We start from the raw sequence: 20477 nt of genomic DNA, 5'->3' as shown, positions 1-20477 counted from the left end.
TCATCCTAGGTTCTCCTGTGGGGTTGGTTAAATTTGCCTCATTGTTCCTTTCCCCTCCTTGTGACACTTTCCCTTTGTCCTCTCTCCATACTTCCATGCCTGCCCTTAGCCTGCCCTATACCCTAGCTAATGTAGTCTGAAGTGTGTTTGCTTTTTGCTGTTTGTATACCTGTCCTATCAATTCATTATAGTTTTTTTCCTTTTTCTTATGGCTTGTAATTTTTGATTCATGTAAACCACTGAGACCTGCCAGTTAAGCCTAGACGGTGTGGTAAATTTCTAGTAAACTATAAACTAAACAATCAATAGCTTTGAAAATAGCTCTCCTCATGAAGAAACCTCCTGCAGAAAGTGATTTTCGATGACTCCGTATGTTTGAAATCTAAGAAATATGTTTAGGAAACACTCCATGTACTTACAAGGACACCACCCCAGATAGGAACGCCGACAATTGCAGAAATGCTGTAAAATGGAATAGGAACCGAAAGCAGAATGATTGTCAAGATGATCTGTACGAAGCCGATCAGGATCTGGGTGACCTATGAATAAGAAAATGCATTAAGACACTTCTTTATGTTTCCATTTTTTTTATTTGTTTGTTATAAAGGGTGATTCTATAACTGGATACTTGCATTTTCACATTCCTTGCACATGTAAATGCACAGAATAGCTGCACTTATACATGTAAATGTACACTTACCCACGAAAATGGCAGCAGGGCGGAAAACAATATTCTGTGATAATGCAGATAAGTGCATAACTGCAAGGGGGCGTATATATGGGCGGACAATGGGCATGTCAAGGGCGGGGCTTCCTGCCACGCACATCACTTTTGAAGAATGTCAGTTACACACACCTCTGCTGCATTTACATGGCTGGTTAAACTGTGGGTGTGTATGTGTAAGGTACACTGATACTGGGTTCTTCTGATATTATATAATGGCATTTGAACACCCATCGATACACCTAAATGGAGGAACCCACTTGTAGAAATGCCCCCATAGCAACCAATAAGAAAACGGAATGATTCTTGAAGTAGGTTTTACAGAATTAATTACAAAATAACATTTATTTATTTATTCATACCCGTATCCCATTATTATCCAAAAATGAGTTTCGGTTCAACGTGGCTTACATTTAATAGTTTTTAGAGATTACATTGACTCAATTACATTTACAAAGCTGTATGATGTTGTGTTTTACAGTGGTTGGCAAGATAACTATTAGTGCATATAGAACAGTCATTGTGTTTCTTGAGAAGATATGTCTTAGTTCATTTCTTAAATGAAAAGATGCGTTACAGTTAGAGGTTGTGTTGTGTATTGTTGTTCCAGAATGATTAATGCATATTTTACTCATAGAAGTTCCTGAAGAGGTAGGTCTTTAGGTCTTTTCTGAACTGGAGGTAGTTTGTGATGCTTCTTATGACTATGGGAATTGAGTTCCACCATTTTGTGCCCAGGTAGCTAAATCCCGCCATGTAGGTGGACTTGTATATGTCACGCTTCCAAAACAGGAAACTGGGTTGTGAGGAGCGGCAGTGGCAGGCAAAACTACCTTGCACCAGAGACAGGGCAGAACTCTGACAAACAGTTAGGCTTTACCTGCACATAGCCACCTTTCACCAGGAGTTGAGCCCCTGGCTGCTGGCGGCCGGCAGAACTTACGGGACAGGGCAAGAACAGAATACCCACTAGGCTGAACAGGGGCTGAGGGTCAGAGGGGAAAGGGATGTACATGGGCAGCAAGGCAGGAAACTAGGCGAGGACTCACAGACAGACAACACAACACAAGGCAGGGAATGGACAAGCTAGGGGACAGAAACTGGAAGCTGCAAGCAGCCACTGAAAAGGGGAACAAATACTGACAGACAAACAGAGACTAAACACAGAAATACCAACAAGAAACAAGACTGGGAACAAGCAATACAGTACAAGCTGAACTACACAAAGACTGGACTAGAATCAGGCAAGAATCTCAGATAATAAAACTAAACTAGGCAGAAGTGCAACAAACACCAACATACCAGGGCCTTAGACGATGCAAAGGCAGAGAGGTTCCAAATGGCTAATAAGCCTAGCAGCAGCTGAGACTCAGCTGCAGCAATCACCATGCAACTACTGGTGCTGTGAAGGTCCAAACAAAGCAAGCAAGTCTGGCAACCTGGAAGATCCGGACCGGACTGGGCTGAAATCTGGAACGGGTGATAGTCCATAGCAGCCACTGGTTCTGGCCACCAGAGGGCGAGGTGAGCACAGACGTAACAGTATAGTACATTTTTGCAGCTGGGCAGGTGAAGTAGTAGGTAACCTCTGGTTCTTGGGTTTGCATTTCTTGTTGATAGTTTGATCATGTCTAGCATGTAGTTCGATGACATGACAAACAGTATTTTGAAGATGATTATGCTGGTTTTGAAAAATAGTCTGGCCTTGATCGGGAGCCAGTGTAGCATTATGAGTAGTGGAGTTCATCTATCATAATTCAACTTTTTGAATACCAATCTCGCTGCTGTGTTTTAGATGGTCTGCAACGATCGTAGTAGGTTTTCGTTGTAGCCTAAATATGCTGCATTGCAGTAGTCTAGTTGGGACAATATCAGCATCTGCAATCTAAGACAGAATGACCTTCTGATGGAAATGGAATAAAAGGATAGAGAATTCTTTACATTCAATGTCTGTGTATCTGTGGAGTCTACATGTGTGTATGTGTTTGTGTGCATGTGTCTGTGTATCTCTATTCCTTGTGGGTGTGCTGGGCATGTGTTGTGTCTGTGTGGGAGGGGTGGTGACAAATTTTAGGGGGTGGAGAATGTTGGGGCAGTGGCGTAGCCAAGGGTGGGCCTGGATGGGCCCAGGCCCACCCACTTTGGGCTCAGGCCCACCCAGTAGCAGCACACCTATGATGTGACTGGCAGGGACAGGAATCCCTAAGCCTCACCAGCCAAAAACTCCCAACAACTGTCCCTCCTGCATACCTTGTAAATAACAGATCTTTGCCTGCAGCAATACATACTATTCGCCCCAGCCCCACAGCCTTCCCTCTGATGTATTCCCACTTATGCGGAAACAGAAAGTTGCATCAGAGAGAAGGCTGTGGGGCCAACATGAGCAGTGTGTATTAGTTGCTGCATGCGAGGGAGGGAGGATGTTTGAGAGACCAAATGGCATGCAGGCGAGAGAGGAAGAGACCAAATCACTTGTGGGACAGGGCAAAGTTATTCTGCCCACCAATCCTGGGCCCAGGCCCACCCAAAATTGGGTGTCTGGCTACGCCCCTGTGTTGGGGTAGTTGTGAGAGACTAGTTTTAAGGGTAGGACAATTTGTGGTGTGATGGGGCAGCTGCTGGAGTCGTTTTGGGGGTTGGGGCAGTTTGTGAATGTTGTATCAATTGCAGGTAGAGTGTTTTTTTTTTTTGGAGTGGAATAGTTTGTGGGATGATTGAACAGTTGTGGGGGATTTTGTTTTAGGGTGGGGCAGTTTGTAGGGTGATGTGATAGTTGGAGGAGTAGTTTTCTGGAGTAGAACAGTTTGTACGGGTAGTTTTAGGGAGTAGGACAGTTTGAGGGTGGTATGACAGTTGCAGAAGATAGTTTTTAGGTATGGGGCATCATTTGGTGTGATGTGGCAGTTTCAGGGGTAGCTATTGGGAGTGGGGGCAGTTGCAGGGAAAGGTTTTGGGAATAGGGCAGTTTGCAGGGTGGACTGGCAGTTTAAAGGGTTCTGCAATTGAAGTGTTGGGCACTGTAGGGGTAGTTTTTGAATATGGGTACAGTTTGGGAGTTGGGGCAGTTGTAAAGGGCTAGTTTTGGGCAGGTAGGGTCAGTCTGGGCATTGGAACAATAGGGAATTCCATCTTTTAAACTCCATTGCTCTGAGCTCCAACTGCTACATTTCACTCTATCTAGTTTCTATGCTGCAGAAACTAGAATTCATTTTCCTAAAAGAAATCCTTTAGGCATTTTTTTTCCTGGATATTACTTCTCTGGAGTCCCTGGTCCATTTTGACCCATTTTCAAATTCAACGTTCCATTGTATCAGTTTTTCCTACATTCAGAATTTCATCTCATTCCATTAATTTTTCTATCCTAGAGATTCTAGAACTCCTTCCCCTTTAGGTCGTGTTTTTTGGGGGGCTTATATCTCTGGAATTCCCAGTCCAATTTTGCCCATTGTCAAACTTATTGTGCTTTTTTTTTTATTGGTTTTTCCCTCAAGCCAATTTTCATCCCATTCTCTACAATTTTCAGAGTGTTATCTTGCCCCCCAGACAGACAGATATTCTTAACCCCTTTTTTATAATTCTTTCCAACTTCCATTGGGTTGGAAAGAATAAAACAACTTCACAAGTCGAAGAATGAACAGAAAATTATATGTAGCTTTCTTTGATATCTCTGAAAGGATAGAGACAGAGTAGAAGTATTGTTAGGAAAGTTTCCTAAGGAATTTTTCCAGATTCGTACTTTTGTAAATTCCTCAGATTGAAACTTCATTCCACTTAGCATGCATGTGGCTATATTTGTAGCAGTGACTTCTCCAGCCCAGATTTTAAAGAGAAACTCTATTAACTCTTATCAATATTCAAATGTAGATTCTGCTTATATGCTTACTCCGTGATGACCCCTAATCATCATCAGTGCAACCCATCATCACTTACAGTTAGTGATAGCTTTTCCTCAAGCCTACAGCCTCCTCTCTTCCCCCTTCCCCTCATCCTTCTCCATTTCTTCTCCTTCTCAGTATCTTCCCCTTTCCAGGAATCACACTGGCTCTCTCCAACCCAGCACCTCAATGCCTTCACTTCCCTCTCGTCCATCTCATGCAGAAGTTTCACTTGCACAGCACAAGAACTTCCCTAGTTACCCCACCCTTTCTGTGACTAGAGTTGTGTAGGGGTATTTCCCTGTGATCTAGCCTATGCTGGTCTGGGCCTATACAAGCCTATGACATCTTGGTATAATAAGATGGCTGCTGCAACATCTCTGTGTCAGCAAGATCCAGCTTCAACTTGTGGAAAATCACTGACAGGCTTGCTAAAGCCAAGGACAGTCTGTGTTCTAAACACCCCCTTCTATCACCCTGAGAACGGAGTAGGGAGGCAGACATGGCTCCAGAAGTTACCATTCTCCAAGGTCACAAAACAAAGAACTCTTCTTGCCATGTACTGAACTGGACAAGATCACGATTGGTTCCTACCGTCACCTGACCGAGAGGTACGGGAAAAGCGGGAACAGAAGCAGAAGTGAGTCGGAGACCCTTGGAAGAGGGGCAACTGGTAAGAGGACCGGAGAAATCCAGCAAGGCTCGGGGAAGCCAGAGACTTTGTATGATACCAACATCGTGACCTGCATCCTGGTGCAAATACCTGTGGCAGAGATATTGGCTCTGATAACCAAAGGAGTGACGGGAACCTACGTGGGCTAATAAAGACCTGCACTACATAAGACACAGACAGCTAAAATAGCGTCTGGGGAGATTCTGCTCCGGTCTTATCTGAAGCCGTCATCACGACAGCGTGGTAAGATCACAGTGATATATTTCCTGGTCTGGGGTTAGGCAGTGGTTTTATCTAAGTACGACTGGTTTATGTCAGCTCTTGGTCAGGGAAAGCAGCTACTACTACTACTACTACTACTACTTAACATTTCTAGAGCGCTACTAGGGTTACGCAGCGCTGTACAATTTAACAAAGAGAGACAGTCCCTGCTCAAAGAGCTTACAATCTAATAGACAAGTGAACGGTCGGTCCGATAGGGGCAGTCAAATTGGGGCAGTCTGGATTCACTGAACGGTAAGGGTTAGGTGCCGAACGCAGCATTGAAGAGGTGGGCTTTAAGCAAAGACTTGAAGATGGGCAGGGAGGGGGCTTGGCGTAAGGGTTCAGGAAGGTTGTTCCAAGCATAGGGTGAGGCGAGGCAGAATGAGCGGAGCCTGGAGTTGGCGGTGGTGGAGAAGGGTACTGAGAGGAGGGATTTATCCTGTGAACGGAGGTTACGGGCGGGAACGTAAGGGGAGATGAGGGTAGAGAGGTAGTGAGGGGCAGCAGACTGAGTGCATTTGTAGGTAAGAAGGAGAAGCTTGAATTGAATGCGGTATCTGATCGGAAGCCAGTGAAGTGACCTGAGGAGAGGGGTGATATGAGTATATCGGTTCTGGCGGAATATGAGACGTGCAGCAGAGTTCTGAACAGACTGAAGGGGGGATAGATGGCTAAGTGGGAGGCCGGTGAGGAGTAAGTTGCAGTAGTCCAGGCGAGAGGTAATGAGAGCGTGGACGAGAGTTCGGGTGGTGTGTTCAGAGAGGAAAGGGCGAATTTTGCTGATGTTAAAGAGGAAGAAGCGACAGGTCTTGGCTATCTGCTGGATATGCGCAGAGAAGGAAAGAGAGGAGTCAAAGATGACTCCGAGGTTGCGGGCAGATGAGACGGGGAGGATGAGGGTGTTATCAACTGAGATAGAAAGTGGAGGAAGAGGAGAAGTGGGTTTTGGTGGAAAGACGATAAGCTTGGTCTTGGACATGTTCAGTTTCAGGTGGCGGTTGGACATCCAGGCAGCAATGTCGGATAAGCAGGCCGATACCTTTGCCTGGGTCTCCGCGGTGATGTCTGGTGTGGAGAGATACAGTTGGGTGTCATCAGCATAGAGATGATACTGGAAACCATGAGATGAGATCAGGGAGCCCAGGGAAGAGGTGTAGATTGAGAAGAGAAGGGGTCCAAGGACCGATCCCTGGGGAACACCAACAGATAAGGGGATGGGGGTGGAGGAAGATCCATGAGAGTGAACTTTGAAGGTGCGGTGGGAGAGATAGGAGGAGAACCAGGAGAGGACAGAGCCCTGGAACCCAAATGAGGACAGTGTGGCAAGAAGTAAGTCATGATTGACAGTGTCAAAAGCGGCGGATAGATCCAGGAGGATGAGGATGGAGTAGTGGCCTCTGGATTTGGCAAGGAACAGGTCATTACAGACTTTAGAAAGTGCTGTTTCTGTCGAGTGAAGAGGGCGAAAACCGGATTGAAGCGGATCAAGGATGGCATGAGAGGAGAGAAAATCAAGGCAGCGGCTGTGGACTGCGCGCTCAAGTGTCTTGGAGAGGAAGGGTAGGAGGGAGATGGGGCGGTAGTTGGAGGGACAGGTAGGGTCTAGTGATGGTTTTTTGAGGAGTGGCGTGACTACAGCATGCTTGAAGGTGTCGGGGACAGTTGCAGTGGAGAGAGAGAGGTTGAGGATATGACAGATGGAGGGGGTGATAGTAGGAGAGATGGTGTTAAGTAAGTTGGTGGGGATGGGATCAGAGGAACAAGTGGTGCATTTTGAGGAGGAAAGAAGGCGGGCGGTTTCCTCCTCGGAGATATCAGGAAAGGAGGAGAAGGAGGTCTGGGTTGGTTGGTTGAGGGAGAGGGTTGAAGGGTGAAGAGGAGGAGGTGGCTTGGTAGTGAACTCAAGGTTGATCTTTTGCACCTTGTCGCGGAAGTAGTCAGCCAGTGATTGAGGAGAGAGTGACGGGGGGGTGGGAGCGGAGGGCACTTTGAGGAGGGAGTTAAGGGTGGCGAAGAGACGACGAGGGTTAGAGCTGAGAGAATTAGTCAATTGGGTGTAATAGTCCTGTTTGGCAAGGAATAGTGAGGACTGGAAGGAGGATAGCATGAATTTGAAGTGAAGGAAATCTGAATGGGTGCGAGATTTCCTCCAGAGGCGTTCAGCAGATCGGGCGCAGGAGCGAAGGTAACGGATGCAAGGGGTCAGCCAGGGCTGGGGATTAGTACGCCTTGTGGGACGGGAGGTGGATGGTGCAAGGGTGTCCAGAGCAGAGGAGAGAGTGGCATTGTAAGCGGAGACAGCCTCGTCAACAGACTCGGAGGACATGATGGAGGGGAGGAGATTAGAAATACTAGATGATAAGGTGGGAGGGTCAATAATCTGGAGATTCCTGGAAGTAGTGGTTAATGTTGGGCGGGGCTGAGGGGGAGGGTGAAGAAGTGTGAAGGTGATCAGGTGATGATCAGAGACAGGAAGAGCTGAGGTGTGGAAATTGGAGGGTGAGCCGGAAGAGGAGAGGACGAGGTACTGTACTGTTCTAATCATTACCGTACCTAGTCTCAGGATAATCAGAGTGTAGTTTAGACAATATATTTTGTTAGTGCTCATATCAGTAAGGGATATTTTTACTGCATCAGCTAGCGCAGAGTATTTCTATTTTCTTATCCATAATAAAGCTAATATATATATATCTATCAGCTGTGTCTTTCTTTTTCACTCTACACACCAAAACACCTGGAGAGGTGCCAGAAGCAAGATTCCTGTATCTCACCCTAGACAGAGCTAGTGAGTCTGTTAGGCAGACTTATGCATCAGGGAATCTTGGTATAAGTAATCTGTGGGTACTTGTTGCCCTAGGTATTATTTATCTCACCCTACAGTTGCCTCCAGTGCTTCTTTTCCTGGTGCCTTCCCATTGGCTGGATTCTACCCACAGTCTCTTCTGGTAGAGACACTAGAAGCAGGCAGGACTGGCACACTTACACAGGGGAGGATTGGAGAACAGTCTGTAGATATATGCTGGCCACTGATATTCAGTGACAGGCAGCCAGGCACTGCTGCTAAATATTGACATTAACTATCTAAAAACTGGGAAGGAGAGGGGCATTTAGAGGGGTGAAGTCTGGGAGGAGCCGGGAATTATTAAGGTGCTGGCAATATTCAGTGCCAGTGCCAGTGCCAGTGCCTGCATAGCTAACTGAGCATACAGGACCACATAAATAGTAGTCTTAACTGCCTGGTTATCTATGCAGGTGCCCACACCTGCATAACTACTGGGTAGTGGTTTGAAGCTGATCCCCCTCCTGCTGTCCTGATAACAGCCTGATCCCCATGCCTGCCCACCCCCAAGTCCCAGCAGGCTCCCCTGGGCCTACTTAAAAAAAATTTATTTATTTATTATGGGTCTACTTTTAACAGGCCTGGTGATCTAGTGGACATCAGGGCAGGAGTAAACCCTACTTGCTGATCCCTAGTTGTAGTACTATGAGACTACTGCTAGACGTAATAGCAGAAATTTTCAATCAGGAGTCATGAGTGGCAGAGGCAAGTGGTGCTCACTCTTGCTCCGATGACCACTAGGCCACCATATTCTCTGGCAACGAATTCCGGAGATTAATTACACATTGAGTGAAGAAATATTTTCTCTAATTTGTTTACAATTTACTACTGTGTAGTTTTCATTGCATGCAGGGCCGGTCTTAGAAAGTATGGGGCCCTATGCAGACCAATTTGGTGGGGCCCCACCCTAGCCCCGCCCCCACCCTAGCTCCGCCCCATTGATAAGATTATTCCATTTTTAGAACATTTTTTTATTTATGAAATTTCAAATAAAGACAAATGAAGCTAAACTTGTACAAAAAAACTGATTGAAATAATAAACACAATGCTATCATGAAACCTCCCCTCCCCAGAAATTATTCAGTTCAAGTCCACTACAATTAGTAGTTCCAATTCTCATAACAAAGGAGAATAAAGGAAAAATATTAAGAAAAGATCCAGTTCTTTCAAATTCCCCTATTACTCTGTAACCCATCAAACCAGAGACGCAAGTAGCCACATCAGTTACTAAATAGTTTGAACTGATTGTACCTACTTTATATCAGATTTTGCTACTTCATGATTTCCATTCTCAGATTTTAGCTTAGTAATCTTTTCTTCCTGTGATTGCAGTCTAGCTTCCAAATGATTAATTCAAGGTGTCATATCATTAATTACTGGAAGCAGTGTTTTAGCTAAATCTTCTATTGCCATCCAAATTTTTATCAGGAGAAATATCTGCAGATCTATGTGAAAATAACCCAGATATGTTAGAAACAGCCTCTTCCAAGCCAGAAGATCTTACTTGCTCAGCTTCTCCAGCAACTAATGTTGGGCCAAATTCCTCTCAGGGAGGCAGACATTTCCAACCCTTGCACCGTCCGCAAGCGTCGTTAGATGAGAGAGACACTTCTCCTGATCTCCTGCCTGCATGGAATCCGATTTTGATTTGGCATAAGTGCACAACTGTTGGCGTCAGCAACGATGGCTCACCTCACGTCCTCACCACCTCCGACCAGGCTCCAGCTTTTCCCGCTCAGTGACTCCCGCCCTCGCATCCGGAAACAGGAAATACATCAGAAGGCGGGACATTGAGCGGGAAGCTGGAGCCTGGAGGTGAACCGTCGCGCTGCAACTGTCTGTCGTCGCCATCGGGGGCGGGGCCGTCGCTGCCTAGGCTGGCTCGCTGGCATCGCTCAGTTAGTCGCCAGGATCCGGGGACTCGGGAGCTGACAGCGGGCTCAGCGGGCCCAAGCCGGGGGGTGGGCGCCACGCCGGTGGTGGCGGGAGCGGCTGAGCCGTGGGAATGGGGATCATCTCAGGCGACTAAGGTGAGCAGCGGCGGAGGTCAGAGCAGAGGCACGAGTGAGGCAGAGTTGAGGCGCGCTGCGCGGGGCCCCCTTAGGCGCGGGGCCCTATGCACTCGCCTTGGTCGCCTCTGCCTAAGACCAGCCCTGATTGCATGCCCCCTAGTCCTAGTATTTTTGGAAAGAGTAAACAAGTGATTCACGTCTACCCGTTCCACTCCACTCATTATTTTATATATCTCTATCATACCTCCCCTCAGCCACCTCCTTTATCATTTTCGTCACCCTTCTCTGTACTTTTTCTAATTCCACTATATCTTTTTTGAGATGCGGTGACCAGAATTGCACACAGTATTTAAGGTGTGGTTGAACCATGGGGCGATACAAAGGTATTATAACATCCTCATTTTTGTTTTCCATTCTTTCCTAATAATACCTAACATTTTATTTGTTTTTTTTCACCGCCACTGCACATTTACCAGAGGGTTTCAATGTCTAATCAACGATGACATCTAGATCCTTTTCCTGGTCGGTATGGAACCTTGCATCATGTAACTATGGTTAGGGTTCCTCTTTCCCACATGCACATCATCTACTATTCAGATGCCCAGTCACTCAGTCTTGTAAGGTCCTGTTGCAATTTTTCACAATCCTCTTGCAATTTAACAATTTGGAATAAGTTTGTGTCATCAGAAAATTGAATTACTTCACTAGTTATTCCCATATCTAGATCGTATATAAATATGTTAAAAAGCAGTGGTCCTAGCACAGACCCCTGTGGAACCCCACTATTAACCCTTCTCTATTGAGAATACTGACCATTTAACCCTACTCTGTTTTCTATCTTTTAACCAGTTTTTAATCCACAAAAGAACACTTCCTATCCCATGACTTTCCAATTTCCTTTGGAGTCTTTCATGAGGTACTTTATCAAATGCCTTTTGAAACTCCAGATAGACAATATCAACCAGCTCACTTTTATCCACAATGAATGCGATATAAAATACTTAATCATTGTATCTCTATGGCATTTCTGGGACATAGGCCGTACAAGTCTGCCTGGCCCAGTCCTTAGGTTCCAACAACTGAAGTTGCCCTTGAAGCCCATACCAACCTATCCAAATCCATCATGTCATGTGTGGGACACAGACAATAAAAGTCTGCCCGGTCCCGTCCTCAGATTCCAAATTACTGGCGTTTCCATCAAAGCCCCCTTCAGCCCATCTTAAACTGTTTTTTTGCCATAAACAGCACCGGCCTTAGTTCTTCACAATCAGAATTTCCATCTACATGGTACTCGACATGCAGGTTTTTTTTACACCATTCATTTTCTAATTAGAGATCCTCTATGTTCACCCCACTCCTACACATGTTCAGGTCTTCCAGTCTTGTCTCATACATCTTTTGGCACAAGCCCCATACCATTTTTATCACCTTCCTCTGGACCACCAATTTTTTTTACATCCTTAGCAAGATATGGCCTCCAAAACTGAACACAGTATTCCAAGTGGGGCCTCACCAATGACTTATACAGGGAGCATTAACACCTCCTTTCTTCTGCTGGTTACACCTCTCTTTATACAGTCTAGCATCCTTCTGGCTACAACCACTGCCTTGTCATGCTGTTTCGTCGCCTTCAGATCCTTAGATACTATCACCCCAAGGTTTGTCTCCCTGTCTGTGCATATCAGCCTCTTACCTCCTAGCACATATGGTTTCTTTGGATTTATCCTCCCTAAGTGCATCACTCTGAATTTCTTTGCATTGAATTTTAATTGCCAAGCATTAGACAATTCTAACTTTTACAGATCCTTTTTCATGTTTTCCACTCCCTCCAGAGTGTCCAATCTGTTATAAATCTTGGTATCATTTGCAAAAAGGCAGTTCCTAATCCAATTCATCACTTGGGTCCTAACTTTAGCCTGTCAAGTTTATTTAAGAGCCTCCCATGAGGAACCGTGTCAAAAGCTTTGCTGAAATCTAAGTAGATTATTTCTAGTGCCTGACCTCGATCCAATTTTCTGGTCACCCAGTCAAAGAATTCAATCAGATTCATTTGGCATGATTTACCTTTGGTAAAACCATGTTGTCTCAGATCTTGTAACCTACTGGATTCCAGGAAATTCACTATCCTTTCCTTCAGCATCGCTTCCATTACTTTTCCAATAAATGGGGTGAGGCTTACCGGCCTGAAGTTTTCAGCTTCTTCTCTGTCACCCCTTTTCTATATTTTATTGCTCACATTTTATTGAATTGTAAACCACTCAGAAAGTTTGCTCATGAGTGGTATATCAAGATCTAAATAAACTTAAAACTTCCTACCTGATCCAACCCTCCTTTCCCCAACTAAAAAACAACAACAACAACAACAACAACAACAATAATAATAATAATAAATGCCTGGGACCTAGTGGCACCCTCTCACCCTTGACCCCTCACAGACCTGCTCCAGCCCTCCCTTCATATTATTAAGCAGGAGTCATGAGCGATGCCCACTCGCTTTTCCTTCTGGTGCCATAATCTTCAAAATGTGGTGCTTGGCCCCACACAGTGCATCCTGAGATTTACCAGGCAAGGTTTGGCAGATTATCCCTTTGTGGTACATCCCAGGTTGCACCTTGCAGGGTCAGGTGCCACCATTTTGAAGATGATGAAGACAGGAATGAGTGGACATTGTTCCTAGATCCCATTTAAAGGTAGGGTGGGTGGGCTTTGGTGGGTCTGGGGGAGTTTTCAAGAGTGGGAAAATGCCACTAGGCACCAAGGATTTAATATTTTTTTTAGTTGGGGAAAAGAGAGTTGGATGGAGGAAGAGATAAGCCACTAGGCCACCAGGAACAAGTTTTTTCAAAAGTTGGGGGAAAGGGGAAGGGATGGAGGCCTCCTAGACTACTGGGGAAAGTTTTTTAGAAGTAGGGGTGGGGTTTAGATCATCAGGTCAGGGAGGAAAGGCAGCCCTGACTACCAGGAAAGGTCTTTTGAAGTGGGAGGAGGGGGTTTGGATTAGTTTGGGTTGGATGGGGTGGGAGGAGAGGAAGAACGGGCTGCTGGAGACCGCTGGTGAGTTTATTAATTTTTTTAAATGTCACCCTTCCTGTCAGTGACTGAGCCAATCTCCACTCAGACACTGACAGGAAGGGTGGACTATTGGTGTGTTTTTAATGTGGCAGTAATTTGAATATTCATTGCATATAGCATGACAGTGGAATTGTTTTTTGTTAATTCTGTGGTAGAACTAGAGTACTGAGCCAGATCTATCATGTGTCTTTCTGCATCAGCCCTCCTGTGAGGAGGTTGTGGATATTTGGGTTGTTTAGAAGTAAATGGAAACTTTTCATTGGAACTGATGTAAGGGGAGAAGCTCAGTTTGATTGTAAGCCTGTGATGACGTCAATAATAAGTAGTTTTGCTTACATTCTGAGAACTATCTGTGCAATTGATGGAACTTCATTTGGGATTTGGCCATGCTGAAGCAGTAGGAGGGGGAATTAACTGACAAGGGGCAGAGATTAAAGAAAACTCCCTCAGAAATTGCTTATCCCAGAGCTGGGCTTGATTGAAGGTGGTAGCCGATAAGTTCTGGGAGTCATAGACTGTCCAGATATTCACTGCCAGTACCCAGATAAGAGCTAGCAGTGAGGAGTCCAGTTATCAACATGGTCTATTATTATTTATTTATTATTATTATTTATTACATTTGTACCCCGCTCTTTCCCACATACAGCAGGTTCAGTGTGGCTTACATAGTAAAAAAAAGCATTACAATGAACATGTAAGAAGAATATTATAAACTGTGATAAACACAATGGCAACAGTGCCTAAGAATATATGAATTGGAATAGGGGAGGTAGACAAGGATAGGATAGGTAAAAGGGAGGGAGTTTGGGGGGGGACATGGTAAAAAGGATGGAGAAGAAAAGATAGGGGATTGAGTATAAAGGGACTTGAAAGTAAGGTCAGAGGTATAATTGGTGTCAGTCAACGTCATCGTCAGAGCTGGAGTTGTGTAGGAAGGCTGTTAGAATTAAGTTGGTTATTTATTTATTTATGCACATTTATACCCCACTTTTTTCCACATGTATGCAGACTCAAAGTGGCTTATAATGTACTATAAGGCTATCGCCAGACCAGTTGTTATACAATTACATGAAATAAGATAGAAGGAACAGGGTAAGAAGAAAAAAGGGAAAGGGTAAGAGAGACTAAAAAAGGTCTATGGACATGTTATTAGGAAGGACTGTAGGTAATATGTGGAATTTCTGAAGTTGGCTTTCCGAGATAGGCTGGACTTAGGTAGATTCCAGATGCTGAGATGACTCAGAGTGGCTTGAACAGCTATCGGCAAGGCAATCCATGATGAGGAGCGGTTGTGATACCCATCCTGACCAGGAGAAAGAAGCATGGCACGATTAGAACCGTTTGAGGCAGGAAGAGATGTGAAGTGGCCGGACTGGCCATGCCGAAATAGATTGTTGCAAATGGTGTTGAAATCTGCTTCTAACCGACCACACCAGCTCCCAAGACGATTGATGCAGCCACCAGGAGAAGTAGTTCTAAAAGGCCCAACGGCGCTGCTGTAATAATCAACGGTTGGTGAATGGGCAGGTGCGAACAAGCGGCAGGCTGAGTACCAGGAGGTGCAGACAAAGTGCAAAAGAAGCAGGAAGTGGCCTGGAGTGTGGAAGAGGGAACTGTAAGCTTGCTTGAAAAAAATGGGACTTTAACATTTTCCTGAATGGTAAATAGTTGTTAATTGCTCGGATGGGTCTTGGTAAAGCATTCCAAAGTTGACTACTCATAAAGGAGAAACTGGATGCATAGTAGGTTTTGTATTTGATACCTTTGCAGTTGGGAAGGTGTAAATTGAGATACGTTCATGATGACATTGATCTGTTTCTAATTGGAAGGTCTATCAAGTTGTTCATATAACTAGGGGATTCTCCTGATATGATCTTATGGGTCATTGTATGGACCTTGAAGTATATTCTCTCTTTGATGGGGAGCCAGAGAAGCTTCTCTCAAAGGGGTGATACGCTTTCAAATCTTGACTTGCCAAAGATAAGTCTGGCTGCTGTGTTCTGGGCAGTCTGAAGACTTTTCAGGACTTGGGTTTTACAACCTAGGAAGACATTGTTGCAATAATCGACATGGGTAATGACTGTGGATTGAACCAGGTTCCGGAAAGTGTTCAAGGGAAGATAGGATTTCACTCGTTTCAGAATCCACATCATATTGAACATTTTTTTCGTGGTGAGCTTAGCGTGGTTATCGAAGGATAAGTGGCTATCTATCGTAACTCCAAGGATCTTTAGGCTATTGGAGATGGGGAGAGTTACATCTGGGGTATTGAGAGTAGTCGGGAGAAGTGGTGAGTATTGAGATGAAAGGACTAGGCATTGAGTTTTTTCTTTATTTAATTTCATCTTGAAGGCATTAGCCCAGGAGGTTAAGGTGGACATGCCATTAGTGATTTTATCGGAAATTTCAGATAAATTTGATTTAAAGGGGATAAATATGGTGACGTCATCAGCGTATATAAAAGGATTAATGCCATGTTTGGCTAATAACCTGTTATTATAACTGTTAAGATGTGTTACTAATGACTGGGGCTAACAGTAGCCCATATTGATACTTCTAACTCCCCCCTTCCCCCTGAGTATCTGAACACAAATCAACCTGTGGAGATCAATACTTGTATAAACACTGACCGCTGCTGGCTAGATATTGGAGAAATCAATTTTATATTCTACATTTTCTCAGGATAACACACAAGGTACTGGACTTAAAAGATAGACAGGAGCAGTGCCTCATCCTGTACTCCTCTGTTTATTTATTTGTGACATTTATATCCCACATTATCCAAAATAAGTCTGAGTTCAATGTGGCTTACAATAAACAGTATAGGATACATAACAAAGAATAATGCATAAGAAAGTAATTTGTTGTAAGAATCCAATTTTACAATACAGTATCATAAACGTACTGGGATGTTATGTTTGTTTAACATTTAGAAAATCTATTGCTTCCTGGGTGTTGCCATTGTAACTGCTGTCATTCCTTTTAGATGTGAATAATCACAGATTCAAACTATTCAAAATATTTAACACAGCAAATTTCTGAACATACAAGAATTAATCTGTGAAATCTGCATCTGAAACACATTTAAAATATCTGAATTGGGCAAATACAGCCAAGCCAAGTCAAGTCAAGAACAGCTCAGATATGTCCACACTGCATTTTCCTCTTTGACTCAGTTTGACTACATTTGCATTTAATCACAATTAGTTTGCCTATTAGTCATGAAAATGGTGTTTGTGGGTTTTACAGTGTGTTCCCTCCATGAGCATTCATTCACGTCATTTCTCTGATTTTCAAAGAACAGTGCTTATCAATCTTTTTGTAGCGATGTCCCCATTATCTCAGCCAAATAAAATAGTGAGACCCCCATAGAAGTGAGGTGCCCACCTAGGATAAGAATCAGTATATGGGTTATATGACCTTATTTGGTGTCTCAATTCATAGTTGGAGAAGCTCTGTCACAGAAAATGAATAAAGTAGAGTCAACTCACCCCCAGAGCCTTCGGTTCTCCTTTGAAGAATTTCCGCAGAACCTCTGGGACTTGGCATAGGGTGTTTGGAACAACACTGGGCCCTACCTGCACGACAGGGCTATTTGGAGGGATAACTTGAGTGAGCACAACCACCCCATTGGCTCCAGCTACCGCAGGATTCATTACTCACAATCTACAGAAAACACAAAAGCAACAAAAAGACAGTTATGTATTTTCATCACATGAAAGATATGCTTTTATGTATTGCTTTACCTATATTTGATATCTTGTCATACCTGAGTTGCCCCAAGGTAAATCATTACAAATGAAAAAAAAGAAAAAGATTAAATAAAAGAATACACAACAAATATATAGACAGATAAAAAATACCTACAAAACTGTTAGATCCAAATCAAAATTTAGAACTTTCTCTTAAACTACATATTCAATTGGTGGTGAAAGATCATTTTTTTCATGCTGTTATATTGATGCCATATAACTTCCTTCTGTCAGTCATATTTAAAGTTTGATTTAAATCTCTGGTGTCATAGTTTCATTTTCACCGTCAAGTTTTTCACTTGCAGGATCTGTTGGCTTGCCTGTTTCTGGACTATTCAGACATTTAAAGCAGCACCCCCAGTTTTCCTGAATTGCAATATTGTTCTACTTATATTGCAACAGTTTATTGCAATATAAGTAGAACAATTATTTGCAGCATGTAGAAGCTGAATCCAGAAGTCTTTCTGTCCTAGCTTGTATTTTTATTGAATATTTACTATTGCTGGCAATCTGACAATATTATACAAAGGTGGTGGACATGGAATGTTTGTAGAATAAGTTAATTTATTGCAGAGAATGGTAATTGGGAAAGACAGATGTTTTAAAAGGGAATTTGACAGGAAGTGAGGGTTGTGCTTATGCTTAAAAAGAGATTATTGGGTGAAGGGAAGTGGTAAAGAGAGCCCACTTTCCAGGATGAGAAGCACCAGAGCAGAGATGCATGCTCTGAGTCAAGATAGAGAATGTGCCTTGCAGGAAGAAAGGGACAAGAATATCGATATCAATATCAATTTATTGTTTATATACTGCTGTATCCCCTAAAGAGGGTTCACCATGGTTTACAGCAATTTAAATGCATATATCGTAAAACATAAAAATTCAACAAATTACAACAATAAAAGTCTTAATCATCAAATACATTTTTTTTCAATTTCTTCTTGAATACAAAAAGACTCAAGATGTACTATAATACATAAAGAATTCCAGAAAGGAATAACAATAAAAGAAAATAATCTATTAAAATATTTTAAAAAGATACATTTCACACTTGGAGGATAAAGTACCAAAGATTGCTGTAGCCGTATTGAATAGCCAAATAAACAAAAACTCTTTAAATATTTTGATTAACAATTCTGATGTAAGGCCATAAATAACTTGATATAACAAATAAGCAGCTTTGAAGAATACACATTTGTGTATAGGAATCCAATGTCATGACTGCATGAAGGGAGTGATCCTATCAAACGTCTTCCGCCTAAAAATTAAGCGAACCGACATATTCTGAATAAGTTGAAGTTTGGACATTAACTTGGCTGATAGTCCCAAATATAGAACATTCTAGTAGTCGGTATGGGAAAGAACAAGCAAAGCAAAAGTAGATTGGTCAAAAGTAGATTGATCTAACCAATCTTAACTGCCCAAGCTTAAAACATGTTCTCTGCCACAGATGGTTAATTTGTGATTCAAAGGTCAAGAATAATCTATATAAATAATTCTCACCTCCAACGTTCTGAAGCTCACTCTGTGGCAGGGAAACACTGAAGCCCTGTACTGTTGATAGGCTAGGCTGTCAGCACCACTCACTCTCACTCATAGACCCGCCCTCAGCCACGCCCCATCCAGACATAATTCACAACCCCAACATTCTAATGAAGCCTCCAACATTTCAACGTTCTAAATTTGTAGTTGTGTAGATCCCATGAGTGTCTGCCCCGCCCTCACGTCAAACGTGATGACATTAGGGCAGAGCACAGACACTCAACGAATCAAGGAAGCCCATTGGTTAATCTCTGTTTCCACTCCCCAACGCAACTGTCATTCCCATACACTCAAAACCAAACAAAATCGCCGCTGCACTGCACCCCATCCCCCCGCCCACAGTCCCCCTCACCCACCCTCCCACAGCCGCTCGCTCACCGTTCCGCCGCACCCCCTCTCCTCTCCGACTCTGGCCATGCAGCAGGACGATTACTACACACGAGTGAAAGTGACCCAAATTCCAATCAACTACACTGTAAGCAAGGAAGCCCATTGGTTAATCTCTGTTTCCACTCCCCAACACAGCCGTCATTCCCATACACTCAAAACCAAGCACACCTACATTGTCGTTTTTTTGCTTCTTACATCTGAAACACGTCTAAAGCTGTTTCTACTGGATAAACTGCGCCTTAACAGGTAAAGGACAAAAGGTTTTTGTTTTTGGTTTCTTACTGCACACCTTTTTAATTTATTTGAAAGCTACCCATCTGTACATATGAATATCATGAAATCTAAATTAAATATCACTAAAACAGCTTTAAAAATTATTCTACCTGGTAGAAACAGCAAATTTAAACTCTGTATTTTCACATCATTTGTCAACAATACAAAGTTTATCCAGGGTGCCCGTGGCTGCATCAGCCCAGCCGTTGCCTGTCAATGTGTGTCACTGAAAGAGTATGAGGGAGCTCCAGCTGCCTGTGGGTCACGACAGGACTTAGCTGCTGGGTGCCAGAAGCAGTGTCTCCTTAGGTTGACAGCAAATAGCAACCCCCCCCCCCCACCAAGCACCTCGGAGGGAGGGAGGAAGGTAGGGGACAGGAACTGGGTGGAACTGGGAGGGAGGGGGAGCAACCCTTGAACTGGTAGGGGGACCCTGGAACTGGGAGGGGGACTATGGAACTGGGAGGGAGGGAAGGTGACCCTGGAACTGGGAGGGTGGGGACCCTGAAACTGGAAGGGACCCTGGAACTCGGAGGGAGGGAGGATGACCCTGTAACTCGGAGGGAGGGATGACCCTGTAACTCGGAGGGAGGGAGGGGGGATGACCCTGGAACTGGGATGGAGCAGGGAGGGGCCCCTGGCACACACTCTGATTCTCATACACACACTCTCTCACAGACACACTCGCACCCAGTCTCACTCTCTCTCTGTCACACACACACACACTCGCACATTCACTCTCTCTCACACAGTCAATCTCACACACACTCTCTCAAACATACACACTCTGAGGAAAATCTTGCTAGCGCCCATTTCATTTCTGTCAGAAATGGGCCTTTTTCACTAGTTCTATAATAATACCCAGTACTCTGGATTTCTTTTCCATAGGAAGAGATAGATCAGAAGATAAGACTATCATATCTGGAGTGCTAATATTGAGATTATGAAACCACAATAAGTTAGGTTTTTTTGTTTTTAATTTTAGCATATTAGCAATGGCCCAATTTTGAATACAATCCAAGCAACACGATAGGCTTGAAACAGTTACAGACAAATCATCACAT

The 20477-nt window shown here is 43.8% G+C and overlaps 1 protein-coding gene across 3 annotated transcripts in view; it reads right to left on the bottom strand.

Annotated features, from left to right (window-relative positions):
- The window catches only part of LOC115460507 (membrane-spanning 4-domains subfamily A member 4A-like), a 74345-nt gene that overhangs the window by 40010 nt on the left and 13858 nt on the right, over positions 1 to 20477 (bottom strand). For all 3 annotated transcript variants that reach the window (XM_030190275.1, XM_030190277.1, XM_030190276.1), the window contains exons 2-3: positions 16951 to 17125; positions 420 to 539 (exon numbers count right to left, since the gene is read on the bottom strand). In XM_030190275.1, coding sequence (XP_030046135.1) covers positions 420 to 539; positions 16951 to 17115 — 285 coding nt within the window. In that variant the 5' untranslated portion in view covers positions 17116 to 17125. The remainder of the gene's footprint in view (positions 1 to 419; positions 540 to 16950; positions 17126 to 20477) is intronic.

The sequence above is a fragment of the Microcaecilia unicolor genome, chromosome 1 (genome assembly GCF_901765095.1).
Source record: "Microcaecilia unicolor chromosome 1, aMicUni1.1, whole genome shotgun sequence".
Taxonomy (NCBI): domain Eukaryota; kingdom Metazoa; phylum Chordata; class Amphibia; order Gymnophiona; family Siphonopidae; genus Microcaecilia; species Microcaecilia unicolor.
Note: the sequence above shows the minus strand (reverse complement) of the source record. Positions and strands in the feature narration are given on the sequence as shown.